At 51.9% G+C, this 17,483-nt stretch overlaps 1 protein-coding gene across 1 annotated transcript in view; it reads right to left on the bottom strand.

The window, feature by feature from the left end:
• DOCK1 (dedicator of cytokinesis 1) overlaps positions 1–17,483 on the bottom strand; it is a 319,977-nt gene that overhangs the window by 34,757 nt on the left and 267,737 nt on the right. The window contains exons 13-18 of the mRNA XM_060171089.1: positions 17,109–17,194; positions 16,521–16,677; positions 9,376–9,416; positions 8,501–8,591; positions 6,051–6,170; positions 328–417 (exon numbers count right to left, since the gene is read on the bottom strand). Coding sequence (XP_060027072.1) covers positions 328–417; positions 6,051–6,170; positions 8,501–8,591; positions 9,376–9,416; positions 16,521–16,677; positions 17,109–17,194 — 585 coding nt within the window. The remainder of the gene's footprint in view (positions 1–327; positions 418–6,050; positions 6,171–8,500; positions 8,592–9,375; positions 9,417–16,520; positions 16,678–17,108; positions 17,195–17,483) is intronic.

The following is a 17,483-nucleotide window of genomic DNA, read 5'->3' on the forward strand; positions in this document are numbered from 1 at the left end:
GTTCGAGCTCCTGTTCCCCACCTGTAGGGGAAAAGCTTTGCAAGTAGTGAAGCAGGGCTGCAGGTGTCTTTCTCTCTCCCCTCTCAATTTCGGGTTGTCTCTATCCAATATATATGACAAAGCTCGGATGGAGTCACCGGGCTACAGTGGGCCATTTCTTTTTCTCAAATTGTGAACGTCCCTGGGACAGAATCACCCTCAGACCCACAGAGCCCACCCTCCAGGCCCAGAACAGCAGCCAGTGAGCAGAGAAGGCCTGCAGAGAACCCAGCACCCAGGCGGGGAAGAGTTGGGAATGACCCAGTTCACTGAGCCCCAAGGACCTACCAGTAGCTCACTCAACTGTTCGTAGTCAAACATCTCGTTTTCATACTGCTCTGCCAGCTCCTTGCCCAGGGCGATGGCCTCCTCCCACATCTGCAGGGAGAGAGAGGGAGAGAGAGGGACAGGCTGGAGGACGACCCCGCTCACCTCGCAGGGAGCACAGCAGCGGGAACAGAACACACCTCGCTCCTGGGGCCCCGTACTCAGACACTGCTGGCCATTACCTGGGTCCTCAGCCATGCAGGGGTCTGTCCATGTTCAGTCAGCGCCCCCCCCACCCCCCAAAGATGGGAGTCCGGAGGAAGCACAGTGTGGAGATTGCTGGTACTGGGGACCCCAGGCCTGTTCTAAGGCCTCACGGGAAAGATGGGGGGCCAGGCGGTGGTGTAGGACGTCCCACTGCCTTTACTGTGGTGAGGTATGTGCTTAACCAGGTGCACCACCGCCTGGCCCCCCATCTTTCCCGTGAGGCCTTAGAACAGGCCTGGGGTCCCCAGTACCAGCAATCCCCACACTGTCACTGTGCACCATTAAGCACATGCATCACCACAGGAAAGGCAGTGGGAACATCCAGCCGCCCTCCCTGCTCTGACCCCTCAGAAACCCCAGAGGCCTCAGCCCCAGCCCCGTCTGGACCAGGAGGTGGCGTCTGCACAGTGGAGACCCGGCCGGCCTGGCACAGGTGACCGGGGCTTGAGGTCACAGCCCATTCTCTGTCCCTGGGTGGGACCTGGGAGCCTCTCTATGCTCATGGGACTCGTGGAGCAGCCAGATGCTCCAGCCCCCAACAGGGGTCCCAGCTCCACCTGCCTTCTGCTCCCCGAGACAGAGCCCCTGGTTGCCCTGGGGGGCGGGGGACACTCTGTGGCCTGAGCCCCACTTCTCCTGCCATGTGACCACAGCCCAGCGCTTCCTGGTTTGAAAGAAATTTTACACACGGACCAACAACTGTATTTACTGTTCAATGTAAACCATTAATCCCCCAATTAAAAAAAGAAAAAAACTTTTTTCTGTAGATGTTACGTAATGAAGCAATCTCCCTTTTGATGAGGAAAGCTGTATTTTGTTTTGAGAGAGAGAGAGAACAGCATGCCACTTGTCCACATGCAGCCCCAGTCTGAAGTGAGGCCCTTGAACGTAGGTCCTGTACTCTGCCACAGAGCCACCTCCCAGCTGCAAACGTTGCGTCTTAATCCGTAGAAAGATAAAGGTACAAGTCCAGACTAGAAGATTTCAGAGAGAGAGGATGGGTGTCATGGGAGGAGAGAAGGTGGCCAAGAAACACTCAAGGTTCACAGCAGCACCATGTGTAACAGCCAAAACCTGGAAGCCACCCAGGTGCCCGACAACAGACGAGTGGCTGAGCAAGCTGGGGTCTAGATACACCATGGAATACTATGCAGCTATGAAGAACAATGAGCCCACCTTCTCTGAGCCATCTTGGAGGGAGCTAGAAGGAATTCTGTTAAGTGAGCTAAATCAGAAAGATAAAGACGAGTATGGGATGATCCCACTCATCAACAGAAGTTGAGAAAGAAGAACAGAGAGGGAAACTCAAAGCAGGATTTGACTGAATTTGGAGGAGAGGGCACCAAAGTAAAAACCCTGGGGTGAGGGTGAAAGTGGATGTTCGGCTTCATGGGATCAGGAGGGTAGGACGGGACACAGTTTTTTTGGTGGTGGGAATGGTGTTTATGTACACTCTTATTGATTTGTAGTCATATAAATCACTATTTAATTGATTTGAGAGGGGGAGAATTGATTGAATGTCTCAATCTTAATGCACAGACCATAGGCTGAGTCTTTGATATGTTGACTCTCTTAAAAGCTTAGGCCAGGGAGAACAGAAGCAACTGGTGACACAGCTATATACAAATAATGCCAAAGGACATAAATTATGGTGATGCTGTGTATGATACAGCAAATCCTAACAAAGGGATTTTCCAAAGTTAACCCAATTGCCAAATAATGTGATTATAGCAATAACTATCTATTGCCTCCTTAAACCCTAAGACAGCAGTAACCTCCCGCTTCCTCTATAGAGCCTGTATTTCCCCTGTCCTGGAACCTCTGGGGTGGGACTCACTTTCCTGCATGCTTCTCTCAATTCATACCAAATGATATTGCATCTGCCAATCCCAACCTAATCAAAGCAACGAGTACCACCTCAGCATGCTTCACTTCAGACTGTGTCCAGAGACGTCAGGCATGGAATGTCAACCCTTCAGCCTCATTACTCAAGTGAGACCTTTCCTTTCACAGGATTCTCTAAATTCCATTCCAGGTGGTTCACTTCCTAACAAAGTCCCAAAACCTAGATATAGGCCAGGTCCTGTAAGATGGAGCATATGTTCACATGTATACATAAGTTGGGGCAAAATATATACCTGAAAGCAAAAATACACAATAGTCTGTAGTGAATCAGTATCAAGTTCATAATGAAATAGTGTCTACTTAGACTTAAAGATACCCTCCCCACCTACTTCCTATTACAGTTCTCTCACTCATTCCAAAGCTAACCTCATCAAAGCAAGGACTGCAAAAGCTGAATAAGGGCAAGAGACTGGCAGACTTTAACAATGACTCTTTAGTCACAATCAGGCCACCATCAGCTGGGGCCCTATTTGGGGAGTCCTGAGATTCCCAAACAGACATAATGGACCCAGACTTTGAATAAATCCCTCTCTCCATTGTTACTGGTCACTTTTATCATTAACAACACAATAGACCCCTTTGTGGGCCCCCATAGGACCTTGCCCTCAATTTGGATCAACAATGGTAGAGAATGTTCCATCCTCTGAAGGGAGGCTGGACAACATACTCTGTGCTACACCTGAGGAAGATGGGTCCTGATATTGGGGCAGCTGGGAACATTCCTACTCATGACCACAGAATGTGAGCTCAGATCTACAGGGATGCAGAGGTCACATAGGCTCCTAAGCTGAACATGGGCCCCAGATCAAATCAGATTGATGGGGTTTACAATCAACAATATTTATACCCCTTTCCCATATTAGGGAGCTACTCTCTTCCCTGATCCAGCTTTCTGGTAATTTTTTCCAGTCATGACATCATCTTCCCAGACAATAACTAGGATCCACCTGCATATCAGATTTCAGGCTTAGGGGAAAAAAAAAACTAGTATAGCCATAGGCCCTTTGGAATATAACTAAAATATGCCTACTAGCTATCTACAAAACAGAGACCCCCCCCCCCCCCCCGACTCTTCATCGGCACTATTCCAGCCTTTAGGTCCATGATTGGTCAACAACTTGTTTGGCTTTGTATGTTAACTCTCTTTTCAGCCACCAGGTTCCAGATGCCAGAATAATGCCAACCAGACTTCCCTGGACAGACGACCCCACCAATGTGTTCTGGAGCTCCAATTCTCCAGAGCCCCACCCTACTAGGGAGAGAGAGAGGCAGGCTGGGAGTATGGATCGACCTGTCAACACCCATGTTCAGCGGGGAAGCCATGACAGAAGCCAGACCTTCCACCTTCTGCAGCCCACAATGACCCTGGGTCCATGCTCCCAGAGGGATAGAGACTAGGAAAGCTATCAGGGGGAGGGGATGGGATACGGAGTTCTGGTGGTGGGAACTGTGTGGAGCTGTACCCCTCTTATCCTATGGTTTTGTCAGTGTTTCCTTTTTATAAGTAAATTAAAATAATAAATCAAATAAATCAATAAATAAATAAGAATACTAAAAATACTAAAGAATAAAAAGGAATACTAAAAGAATACTAATTAATAAAAAAAGAATACTAAAAAAACAAACAAACAAAAAACAGAGCCTTATTCCCCATCTGACAGACAGGATCTCACCTCCTGCAGCCTGCAGCTGCCCTCAGAGCGGCCTGCCTTGTGCAGATGTGTCTGTCTGCTGCTCCAGATCTTCCCTGCCTCTTGCTGGAGCTCACTTTTCCAGGAAGGGAAGTCTCACACACCTTTTATGTTTCTTTTAAGGCCCAGTGAAATCTCCTCAGCAGATTTCCATTTCAAAGAAAACATTCCCTTTTACCATTTTTTTTTTTTAAGTTTCCAAGAGTTAATACACTCTTTAGCTTCCTGGAGTGTGAGGGGTCCTCATTCATGGCTGGGGAAAAAGCTTAATGTTTTCATCCTACGTGACAAATGACGTGATTTAGATGCCTATCGGAAGTGATTGTCTTAGAAAGAAATACAAGTCTTTGAGACGCTCCTGGCTACAGGAGGGGAGCGCGGTTAATTGGCTTTTCCAGGCCTGGAGAGAGGTGATTTTTCTTTCCTCATAAGAGCGTGTGATCAAATATAACACAAGCCCTGTGAGAACCCTGGGCACACACCCCAGTGAATTCCCGCACCCCCAGCCACATGGGGATCTGTCAGATGCCCCCTCCCAGGCCTGGCTGAGCAGCTGCACCTTACGCGGGAGACTCAGAGGGCTGAGAAACATCGCCCCAGAGGCTTACAAAGGAAAGATGCCCTCTCGCCCCCAGAGAGCAGCTATCCAGTCCCTGCTTCTAGTCCCCAAGACGCTGCACTAAGCTCTTCTGCACGACTGGGTCCACGGGCGTGTATGAGGGTGGTAGGGAGAGGGGATTGTCTCGGCAGGGGAGTAGCCAGAGCGTCCTCTGGCTCCCACGCAGGTGCCCTGTGCCCTGGGGTGGGCTGATGTGGGGCACGGGACTCAGAGGCTGTGTCACGGTGGGGCTCACACCCACTCACGTCCTGACACAAAAACCCCCAGAAGCAGGCTTCTATGTTCTCTGCCTCTGTGGAGGAGCCTGGTAATTTTCAGCAAAATTTAGGACCACAGGCACTCGTGAAGATGACCAGGTCTCCACAGAGCACTATGAGGAGTGGAGACCAGACTCCACAGAGCACCATGAGGAGAGGAGACCAGACTCCACAGAGCACCATGAGGAGAGGAGACCAGACTCCACAGGGCACCATGAGGAGAGGAGACTAGACTCCACAGAGCACCATGAGGAGAAGACACCAGACTCCACAGAGCACCATGAGGAGAGGAGACGAGTGACTCCACAGAGCACCATGAGGAGAGGAGACCAGACTCCACAGAGCACCATGAGGAGAGGAGACCAGACTCCACAGAGCGCCATGAGGAGAAGACACCAGACTCCACAGAGCACCATGAGGAGAGGACACCAGACTCCACAGAGCACCATGAGGAGAAGACACCAGACTCCACAGAGCACCATGAGGAGAAGACACCAGACTCCACAGAGCACCATGAGGAGACCAGACTCCACAGAGCACCATGAGGAGAGGAGACCAGACTCCACAGAGCACCATGAGGAGAAGACACCAGACTCCACAGAGCACCATGAGGAGAGGACACCAGACGGACACCAGACTCCACAGAGCACCATGAGGAGAGGAGACCAGACTCCACAGAGCATCATGAGGAGAAGACACCAGACTCCACAGAGCATCATGAGGAGAGGAGACCAGACTCGACAGAGCACCATGAGGAGAGGAGACCAGACTCCACAGAGCACCATGAGGAGAGGACTCCTGTCTCTGAGAGAAGGATCTGGGTTCATGCCCCTGGCTCCCACCTGCAGGGTGGATGCTTCCTAGGCAGTCTAGCAGGTCTGCAGGTGTCTCTCTGTCTCTCTTCCTCTCTCTCTCCCCTTCCCCTCTCAATTCCTGTCTGTGCTGTCAAATAAAAAAGGAAAGAATGGCTGCCAGGAGTGGTGGATTTGGAGGGTGAGTTCTCACCTTGCCCTTGTCGAAGTAGTGGATGATCTGCTGGTACAGCTGCTCCTTGAGCTGGCCCTGTGTGGTGGCCTGGTACCCGTCCCGCTGGGTGAGGTGGGCGGCACACACGTCCTCAGACCACTGGGGAGAAGCAGAGACGGCAGAGCTGGTGAGGGCATGTGCCTCTCCTGTGGGATCTGGAGAGCTGATACACATGGACTTGCAAAAGAAGAAGAGGAAGGAGGAGGAGGAGGAGGAGGAGAGGAAAAAGAAGAAGATGAGGAAGAGGATGAGGAAGGAGGAGGAGAGGAAGGAGACAGAAAGAAAAGAGAAGCAGTAGCAAATACATTGTTTCCTGTTGGTCTGCTTCTAAATTCTGTTTCCAAGACCTTCGGTTTTGATCGTCACATTAGGTTCACTTGTATTACTTACGACGTGGTCTATTTACATTTAAATCACTGTTGTACCTGGGTCCCGCCCTGCCTGCAGAGTGTTGGTTTAATCCCCACAGGTTACATGGAAGCTTTCTAGGTTTTGTTGGCGCTCTTTTTTTTGCTCCGCCCCCTCTCCTACTCATTTCCTTTCCCTTGTCACTTCCGGTGAAGAGATGCATCAAAGGCGATGTATCTGATTAATAAGCGAGATCCTGCTTCCCAGCTCAGCTATGAGTCCCTGGTCGTCTGTCTCCCGCCCGCGAAGCCAGCCCGGCAACTGGCGCCCCGAACTGGGACTGGCAGTGTCCTAGGCTTGTGAGAAAGTTCGTGGTGGGAGGTGGGGACACAGAACTCTGGTGCTGGGTGTGGTGCGGAACCAGACCCTGCAGTCTTATAACCTGTGACCAGCTGTGATCACAGATCAAATGTAAAAATCGCATTCACTAAAGAAAAAGAAAACCAAGCTCTGTGGGCACAGAAGGCTGAGACATGTGGCCACACGGGGGGCGAGGGGTCTGGGAGGTGGGGGGGGCTCCCTGGAGGAGTTCGTCAGGATGGGGGTGGGGGTGGGCTGTCGCAGCGGTGGGTGGGGCTGCAGGGAGCCTCAGCCGTAGCCCCGGGGACCAGGATGTGTAACCCAGCAGCGCAGTTATCTGCACACTCACACCACGAGTGATGGGGCTCCTCCCTTCACAGCTCCAATTCTACTTGTGGAGGGCTGGGGGTGAATAAAATTAAACTCTAGCTGGCTGAAATAAAAACTGAGAGAGTAAGGAAGACCAAGAGAATGCAGAGGGGCAGGCTCCCCGCAGTACTGAGGCGTCCTCCCCTCTCCCGGTCAACATTATGATTCCAAGAGGTCCCTACTTTGGACACAGGCACCACCGCCCGGCCCCCCCCCGTCTTTTGCCCTTTTAGAAAATCCCGGGGCCAGGCGATGGTGCACCTGGTTCAGCGCACACATTACAAATCACAAGGACCCAGGTTCAAGCCCCTGGTCCCCACCTGCAGAGGGAAAGCTTCACAAGTGGTGAAGCAGGGCTGCAAGTGTCTCTCTGTCTCTCTCCCTCTCTATTTCCTCCCCTTTCAATTTCTCTGTTTCTATCCAATAATACATAAAATATTTAAAAAAAAAAGTAAAGAAAAGAAAAGAAAGCAAAGCAAAGCAAAGAAAACCCCACCAGAGTTATGGCTGCGGCTCGGTGCCTGCATGACTCCACCGCTCCGGTGGCCACTTTTTTCTGTTGCTCCCCTCCCAGTAGGAGAGACAGCTAGGAAGAGAGACAACCAGAGGAGGAGAGACTGGCACTGCCCCCACCCTGGAAGCCTTCTGCCACTCTCCTGTGAAGGGGCATGTCCCAGGGGACCCCACAGGAAGTCCTGGAGACCAGGGCGTCTCCTTGCCACTCTGCTCAGCTACTTTGTGGCGGGACTCAGAGTAGCTCGCGGCTGCCCTCACCCCAGAAGCCTCCTCTCACGGACGTCCCCTCCACTGAAACCGAACGCTGTCACCCTGCATCGAGAATCGTGGGTTCTCCCATTGGACGCTCGAGGCCAGCCCGATGAGGGTGGGTATGAGGCCTGGTGATGACTCACTGTGGTGGCATCTTGTTAAATCTGAATTCAGGGGGCCAGATGGCGGTGCTCCTGGTTAAGCGCTCACATTATAGCGTTCAAGGACCTGGGTTCAAGCCCTGGGTCCCCACCAGCGGGGCGTGGGAGGGCAAAGGGGAAAAGCTGCATGAGTGGTGAGGCAGGGCTGCAGGTGGCTGTCTCTCCATCTCTCTCCCTCTCTATCGTCACCTCCCCCTCTCAATTTCTCTGTCTCAGTATCCTAAATATAAAAATAATTGGAAAAGAATTCTGACTTCAGCCAGGTCACACCAAGACTCAAAATGTTCCCTGAATACCTTTGTCAGTGTCATGACATTCAGCAACTACGCCGTCGAACCTTAAGGTGTAGGTTTCCTGGAAAGCGTTCCGGGACAAGAACATCTTGAGTAACCCTGGGATTTCTAACGGCGGGACGTCCATTACCTTAAGGAGCTTTGCGTGGAGGAGGAGGGTGTAGGCGGCCTCCGTGTAGTTGTCACACTCCTTGTGCAGGTCGCACAGCTTGTACAGATACCTGGCGGGACACAACGCAGGTCTCCTCAGGACGCCACCCGGGAACTGCAGGAGCACGGCCCTACCTCCCGCTGTCAGCCGCAGCCACGCCGGGCAGCTCTCACAGCTCACCAGGCCCGGGCAGCTTCCAGCGTGGAGACCAAGAGAAGCCGACAGATTAACCCGCAGTCCTTTTCCTTCTAGCAGTGACTCCTCTTGAAGGAATCACGTGAAGTGACAGAAGGAGGACTAGGGGATGATTGCACTCATGGACAGATGGAGAAATAAGAACAGAAGGGGAAACACAGAGCTTGGGGGGCCGAGTGGTGGAGTACCCGGACTGAGCACGAGGACCCATGTGAGGACCCGGGTTTGAGCCCCTGGTCCCCCACCTGCAAGGGGGAAGCTTCACAAGCAGCGAAACAGGTCTGCAGGCGTCTCTCTTTCTCTCTCCCTCTCTAGCTCCCCCTCCTCTCTCAATTTCTCTCTCGCCTATCCAATAAAATGGAAAAAATGGCCACCAGGAGCAGGGACCACATGAGTTGGTCAAGAGGTTAAAAAAAAAAACAAAAACCAAAAAACTGTAAAATAATCACTTGCAGTTCTGCGTGTGAACCGGGGACATGGGAACTCCCAAACTTCCACATCTTGTGGAACTGCCCAGGGCCTGAGGAGGCACCTAGGAATGTCTTTTCCAGCCCAGATGTCTCTGAGATAAAGCTGGGGGCATGATACTCCTTGTGCTGGAGAGGGTACACAGGTCATGGCAAACACTCAGAATGTGCAGCAAAGCACAGGGTACATACCTTATGTACATCTCTTCTCGTTCAATTTCCTTGTAGAAATTCTGCAAGAAAGCAAGAGCACAGCACTGGTTTCAAGCCTTTTCTACAAAAGGTGTCACATGAGCATTATAAGCCCACAGCTCTTTCGCGCGTGTCAGTCAGCACAGCCGGACGGATGCAACTCTGGGTCACAGCCATCAAGTCCCATGAGACGCAAACCCACTTTGTGCTCAGAGTGTGTGTGTGAGTGTGTGTGTGTGAGTGTGTGTGTGTCAGTGAGTGAGTGTGTGAGTGTGTGTCTGTGTGTGTGTTTGTGTGTGTGAGTGTGTGTCTGTGTGTGTTTGTGTGTGTGTGTGACTGTGTGTGAGTGTGTGTGTGTGTCAGTGAGTGTGTGTGTGTCAGTGAGTGAGTGAGTGTGTGTGTGTGAGCAAGTATGAGGTTGCCTGTGTGTGTTCCTAACAGTTACATTCCCTGCACTTTGAGAGTGGTCATGGCTAAAATTGGTTTCTGTTCTTTATCTTTGGTTAAAGCAGGGAAATGTCCAGAGGTGAGAGTATGATCCCTACTCAGTCATGTGACCTCATTAGCTGGAATAAATAAATAAAGGTGCAAATTTGGGAATGAAGGGTTTCTAGGTGATTGAAAACACGTGGGCTTGATCTTTGCACCAGAGACAGGAAATCAGCCTTTCTTTCTTTTCCTCCCTTCCTCCCTTCCCTCCTTTCTCTCTCTCTTTCTTTCTTCTTCCTTTTCCCCTTCCTTCCTTCTTTCCTTCCTTCCTCCCTTTTTTCCTTTCTCTTACAGGACAATGAGAAGTTGAGAGGGGGAGAGGAAGACAGAAGAAGAGACAGAGAGACACCTGTGCCACTGTTTCACTGCTTGTGAAACTTCTTTCCTGCAGGGGAGGGCCAGGGGCTTGAACCCAGGTCCTTGCATATGGTAACGTGTGAACGCAGCCAGGCGTGCCACCACCTGGCCCTTAGAAAACGTCAACACTTTATGCCAACCTGACACGTTAGCCACAAGCCACCCATATTCCACAGTAAAAGAACTACAGTGACACTTAAACATCGTGAAGCAGTCATTCTGGTGGCAATGACACACGGGGCACAGCTGCTGCGGGGACCGTCTCCACCACCACAGATTTCCTTGGGACAGAGGTCGCAAACCACTGTGGGCAGACTGGCTACCACTCGCAAACACACCTCATGCACCCACCCACGGAGGAAATGGACCATTACAAGCAACCTGGCTATTTCCGCTTATTCCGACAGGCCTTCTTGGTGAGCCGAACTATTCCATCATATTTCATCACGAGCACCTACTCTGTCAGAGCTCTGGAATCCTTGGCAGATACGAGGCTCCAGGAGGATGCTGGCCAGTCAGTCAGCTCACAGGGGCAAGGCTGGAAATGGCACAGACCCTCTCCAGAACTTTCCGGTCAGCATCCAGGACAGCCAGTGCACAACACCAGGGTGAAGGCAGGCAGAGACCCAGACCAGCTCAGCTCGTTAGCCAAACACCAGAACCGCAAGGGGCTGCTTTCACAGTGATGCTTTGGCAGTGAAATGGCAAAAGGGCTGTGTTTGTTTTATTTGTTTTGTTTGACTTTTTAGTCTGTTAAAGAATTGCGGGGGGTGGGCGGTAGCGTAGTGGGTTAAGCGCACATGGTGCGAAGCGCAAGGACGGGCATAAGGATCCCGGTTTGAGCCCCAGGATCCCCACCTGCAGGGGAGTCACTTCACAGGTGGCGGAGCAGGTGTCTTTCTCTTCTCCTCTCTATCTTCCCCATCTCTCTATTTCTCTCTGTCCTATCCAACAATAACAACAACAAGGGCAACAAAAAAAAGGAGGGGAGGGAAAAATAGCCTCCAGGAGCAGTGGATTTGTAGTGCAGGCACCTAGCCCTAGCAATAACCCTGGAGGCAAAAAAAAAATGCATTATTAGTACACACACAAAGCAAAAAAGTGGTAAGAAGTCGAAATAGGTCAGTCATAGCAAATAGCTGACAGAATGCTTGAAAGGAGACCAGGACCCATCAGACTCCCACAGTGGGGTGGGCATCTCTCCAGATGAAGGGGCCCCGGGCTCAGCAGCCTGTCCAGTCCCCTCCCCTCCTCAGGGACCATGAGGGGTAAGCCTGTGAGGGCAGGCGTGCAGTCAGACAGATGCTCTTCTAGTAGGCCAGAACTCTCGAAATCAAGAGGACTAAAGGGAAAGAACTTTTTTCTCTTCTTTTCTTTTGTTTAAAATTTTGTTTACCAGAGCACTGCTCAGCTCTGGCTGATGGTGGTGCAGCGGACTGAACCTGGGACTTTGGAGCCTCAGGCCTGACACTCTTTTTGCATAACCATTATGCTGTCTAGCCCTGCCTGAACTTTTCTATTTCCGGACAGGTGTCGTCGGAGACAGGAGCAGCGCTCTCGGCTCTAACAGTCTTCTCCGTTCTCTCTCTGTTTCTGTATAAGGGGCCCATCAGTCTGAACAGACAGGCCTTCCTGGGGTCTGTACATTAAGAGCTGCACCGAAAGAGATGCTCATTTGGCTGCATTCACGATTCTGTCGTCCTCTCATTCTAACGACACGGCCGGGTACTGAGGACGTTTCCCGCGGGTGGCTGGGAGTGACCCTGCATCGAAGGCAGTGGGTAAGCCCTTCACAAGCACCTGCGAGGCTCTCTCCACCCCTGCTCACACCCATGTCTGCATGGTCTTTCTCTCCGGCAAGCGCACAAAGATGACACCGAGCCCCAAACTGCTGGGTTCCTCTTCCCAGGGCCTCAGAGCCTCTCTGAACTGCCCACCCCCACCATCAGCTCCTGTCACGCTCGCTCCTCTGTATTCCGCGGGGAGCGAGCATCCTCACAAAGTGCCCCTCACACACACACACCAGCTCCAAACTCGGCTCCCTTCCTGGGGACCTGCCCCCCAACTTCAGCTCCTCCAGCCCCCTGCCACAGCATGCTGACCCTTCAGGACTGACACCTCAGAAACGCATCTGATCTCAGCTGGGTCCGTCTGCATGTCCACAACAGACAGTGAGGTTTTTGAAGCAGGTCTGCAGGTGTCTGTTTTTCCCTCCCCTTCTCTGTCTTCCCCTCCTCCCTCAATTTCTTTCTGTCCTATCCAACAACAACAGCAGCAGCAATGACAACAATAACAACAACAACAGTAACAACAAGGGCAACAAAATGGGAAAAGATGGCCTCCAGAGCAGTGGATTTGTAGCAAGCACTGAGCCCCAGCAATAACCCTGGAGGCAAAAAAAGAAGGAAGAGGAGGAGGAGAAGGAGGAGGAGGAGGAGGAGGAGGAGGAGGAGGAGGAGGAGGAGGAGGAGTGAAAACTGACATGGTGGTTCAAATTAAAAACAAAACTTTCCATTTTAACCGCTCTGACTCATGGAGCTGGAAGGTGGCTATTTAGGGATGAAACACCTTTACGTGTAAGATTTTCTGTGCATTTTAACCCCCAGGTCTTGTTCGAGCAAAAAGCATCCACAGTACTCAGCACAAGGAACCCAGTTTGAGCCGCCAGCTCCCCACCTGCAGTGGAGGGAACCTTCACGAGAGGTGAAGCAGGGCTGCAGGTGTCTGTCTTTCTCTCTCCCTCTCTATCTCCTCCTCCTCTCGCAATTTTTCTCTCTCCTAGGCAATAAAATGGGGAAAAAATGGTTGTCAGGAGCAGTGCTGGTACTGAGTCCCCAACGATAACCCTGGAGGGAAAGAAAGAAAGAGAGAAAGAGAGAAAGGAAGAGAAAAAGGAAGGGGGACTCCTAGCCCAGGGGGACAGGGAAGGCTGGAGGGGGCTGGAACAGGTGAGGTCAGAGTCCCTCAGGGAGGTGGCCTGTCTGGTGTTGTGTTGTCTCTGTCTCTCCATAAACGAAACAGTCAGCTAGGAGCTGGGAAATCCTGTCTGGGCAAGGCCTCAGCTCTGAACTAGATTACTTAATTAATTAATTAATCAGCAGAAAAATCCAGGTGGTGGTACACCTGGTAGAAAGCACATATTAACTTCTTCTTAAATTTCATTTTATTTATTATTGTATAGAGACAGAGAGAAATTGAGAGGGGATGGGGAGAGAGAGAGAGAGCAAAAGACACACCTGCAGGCTTACTTCACCGCTTGTGGGGACCAGGGGCTTGAACCTGGGTCCTTGCACATGATAACATGGCACTCAACTGGGTGTGCCACAGCCGACCCATATATATATATTTAGAAAAAACAAGGTGCTCTCCGCCATTCCTGCAATTTCCATGCAGCCGTGAAGGTGCAAAGCCCAGGGCGTCAGCATGTCTGCTGAGGCATCTCCTGGCCCCACCGCCATTTCAGATTCAAGTCGAGCTTTTGGCTTTTCTACAACTTGTGGTTTTATCCTGAAAGCATCCAAGGGGTCCAGAGCAGCTTCCTGGAGCATCTCTGGCCCAGCTTCTGCCCCAGGACCCTCAACCCCTCTCCCCAGTGGCTGAGGTGTCCTGGGGGCTGTCAGCAGAGCTGTTGGCTTTCACTGTACCAGCTTCTCGCTGTGAGGCTGAGAGTGACAACATTCAGGTCCTCTGACGTGCAGAGACAGAAGCCGAGGGTCCCCTCCCCAGATGGGTATTTTCAAGGAGAAGAAAGTTGACTGTGGGACACGCTGTAATAACAGGCTGTCAGCCACGGATGGCGGCGGCGCTGGGACTGCTCTGAGCTGACAGCTGTGACTTCCTCAGGATAGAGAAGATTCAGAATTCAACTAAAGCCAATTCTTCTCCGTCTGAACAAACCCAGGGCCTGGCACCTGGGCCCCACCGCTCAGCCCCCCCTGCCAACTTTGCTTCTCACCTTGTTTTTAATTGAGGGGGTTAAAGGTTTACAGTATTGGTTCCCCCCACCACCACTCTCATCACCAAAGATCTGTATCCCCATCCCCACCGATAACCACTCCAATTCTCCCATGTTTTAGACAGACGTTTAAAGATCTGTATCCCCATCCCCACCGATAACCACTCCAGTTCTCCCATGTGTTAGATGTTTTTCACATTTGTATGTTCAAATGTTTCTATGTTCACATATGAATGTGAAATAAAATGTTCCCCAGATCCATGGAGGTAGGTGGGCCGCTGCTCCTGCATTTCAGCAAACCTAGGGGATTAGGAATGTCACCAATCGGGCGGAATCTTCACTAATCAAAGTGTACGCACTTCTATCCTGGCAACCGGATTGGGTGTGGAATGTGGCCAATCCACCTCATCCTCCTCGGTCTTAACTACCTACATTTGCATATTACCCTTATACCTGATTGGTGCACCTTGTAACCAATCAAAACGCACCTTTTCCAAAACCACCCTGTAACCAATCAGTGCACACGCACCTGGCTTGAAGGGTATATGAGCGGCTTTCTCAATCAGGTGAGTGTAATCAGGCCTGGCAGGAATCCGCCAGGAGATTCTGTAATAAAGTGTCTCCCCACCCTCCACACGGTCCTGGGCTTGGCTTGTCCTTTGTCCTGCTACTCCTGGAGCTACGACACCCTTGAGCAGTGACACTTGGAGCTGTTCCGCAGATTTTTTTTCGGTAACAAAGGAAGCCGTTCTGTAGCTGCCCTGCACCTCCAGACTTGCTTCACTGAACTTCCTCTTCTCAATTCCACCCACTTTGTCCCAAAGGACACAATGGCGTCCCTTTTCATTGCTGCATAGTACTCCGTTGAGTGTACGTCTCATATCTCTTACCCAGTCATCTGTGGAAGGGCACTTGGGTTGTTGCCAGGCTTCTGCTATTGTGAAGAAGCCGCTATGAAGATGCGCGGGGAGGAGGGGGCTGCATGTATCCCCTGGAGTCAGAGTTACGATATCTTTGGGGTCAACGCCGAGCAGTGGAGTTGCTGGGTCCTGTGGCATCTCCGTGTGTGTCTGTCTAAGGATTCTCCACCCTGTTCCCCAGGGTGGCTGCCCCGGTCTGTACCCCCAGCAGCAGTGCGGTAGATTCCTCTCTCCCCACGTCCCCTCCTCACTGACCTTCTCTGGTTTGACCGGTGGGGCCCCTTGTCACAGGCGTGAGGCGGCTCTCAGTGTGGTTTTGCTTTGCGTGTCTCTGGCGACGAGTGAATTGCAGCGTTTCCACATCTGTCTGTGGGCCGTGTGTGCCTCTTCTTTAGATGACCGGCTATTCCTATCTCCGCCCACATTTTTATTGGGCCGTTCTTTTTCTTTGTGTCTGTGCGCTTCACATGTGTTTAATATAAACCGCCTGTCTGAAGTGTGCAGATGTCTTTTCCCATTTGCTGTTTATCCAACTGATTTCCAGTTTATCCTTATGGGGTTTTCTTCTGACGTATATAAACCACTTTTTTTTTTCTTTCTTTTCTTTTTCTTTCTTAAATTACCACCAGGGTTATCATTGGGGCTCAGTGGCTGCACGACAAACCCTCCACTCCTGGCGGCCATCCCTCTCCCCACACTTATTTTTTCTTTCTTTCCATTTTTTTTTCTGACAGAACAGAGAGAAACTGAGAGAAGAAGGGAAGAGAGAGAGCAGGAGAGACACCTGCAGACCTGCGTCACCACTCATGAAGCGTTCCTCCTGCAGGTGGGGAGCCAGAGGCTCGAACCCAGGTCTTTGCGCTTGATGATACGTGTGCTAACCTGGGTGCCATCGCCTGGCCCTGTGCAGAAGCTTTACAGCTTGACAGAGTCCCGCTCATTGCAGTGTCTCCCGCGTATGTTTCCAGGAGAAGGGAGGAGACGCCTCAGCACTGCTCCAACATCCACGAGGCTTTTGTTACCTTCCTCCTCCTCCTCCTCCTCCTCCTCCTCCCTCCCTCCCTCCCTCCCTTCTGCTGCACAGCACTCTCCACTCTAATGTCAGCTCTTGATGGATCAGGGAGTGAAAGAGCCCACAGTGCCAGAGGTCCCTCCAGTTCACAGGGGGCCAGGCTTGAACTCGGGCCATGCACAAGGCAAAGCATCGCACTGTCCACTGAGCTATCCCGCCGGACCAGAAAGCTGCCCCCCTCCCCCCAGCAACGTCAGCAGATCCTGGGGTCTGAGACGGCTCCAGGGGCCCTGCGATGGCCCCTCCCCGGCGGACAGCAGGGGCCTGGGGAAGCTTGGGCCGGGAAGCTGGAGCCTGGGTCCCCGCGCGCTCCGTGGCCCCCGCCCCGCCCGCGCCCCGCACGGCGCCTCACCAGCACGTTGACGGTGCAGCTCATGCGGTTCTCCTTGTTCTCGTCGTTCATGATGGTCCTGTAGTCCAGCAGCCGCTCCAGCAGCCGCACCACCAGCCTCACGAACGCCTCTCCGGTCTTGGCCAGGTACTTGTGCTTCCTGCAGTGCTCCAGGAGACTGGGGACAAAAAGGACAAAGCCACATGCCTCCCACGTCAACCACGCTCAGGAAAAAATGAGAGCGAGAGAGGCGGTGGCCCACTTGCTTAAGCGCCCACACTACAGTGCACAAGGACCGGGGTTCAAGCCCCTGGTCCCCATCTGCAGGGTGGTGAAGCAGGGCTGTCGGTGTCTCTCTCTCTCTCTCTCTCTCTCTCCACTCCCGTCTCAATTTCTGTCTCTAATAACAAATAATTGAAAAGGCTTCCTTCTGAAGAGAGAGACTTGGCCAAAGTACCATTTATAAAATAAATAAAAAAAAAAAACCCTCCTTTTTCTCCCCTCATGACTAACACGTGTTAATTATTTCTAGGCTACACGGTTGGTTGTGGTCTAATTACTGTCCCCGTGTCTCCCGCCGGCAGAACCCCGGGGCCCGTCACCACTCACATTCTATCAAATAACACTCTGTACTGCTCATCTCCGCAGCCTCCTTCCACTTCGTGATCGAGCTTGGTGATGATTTCATTCTCAAACTATCAACAGGGAGAGACAGACAGGACGGTGAGTCACAGACAGACAGACAGACACCGGGCCGTGGGGGGGTGGGGGTGGGGGTGGGGGCAGGGGTCAGCCCCCTCAGCCTGGGAAGCCCTGGCGTCAGCTCAGAGCTGTTCCCTTCCTTGGCAACATGCTCCTGAGGCCGGCAAAGGCAAAAGCCAGACGGGAAAGGTAGTGGGAAAAGTCAAGACACAACACGGACAAACATCTCGAACGTCACTATTGGCCACCACTTCTCCTGTGGCTAATTCTGCTTCTCTTTCT

Source organism: Erinaceus europaeus, chromosome 14, assembly GCF_950295315.1.
Source record: "Erinaceus europaeus chromosome 14, mEriEur2.1, whole genome shotgun sequence".
In the NCBI taxonomy this organism is placed as follows: Eukaryota; Metazoa; Chordata; class Mammalia; order Eulipotyphla; family Erinaceidae; genus Erinaceus; species Erinaceus europaeus.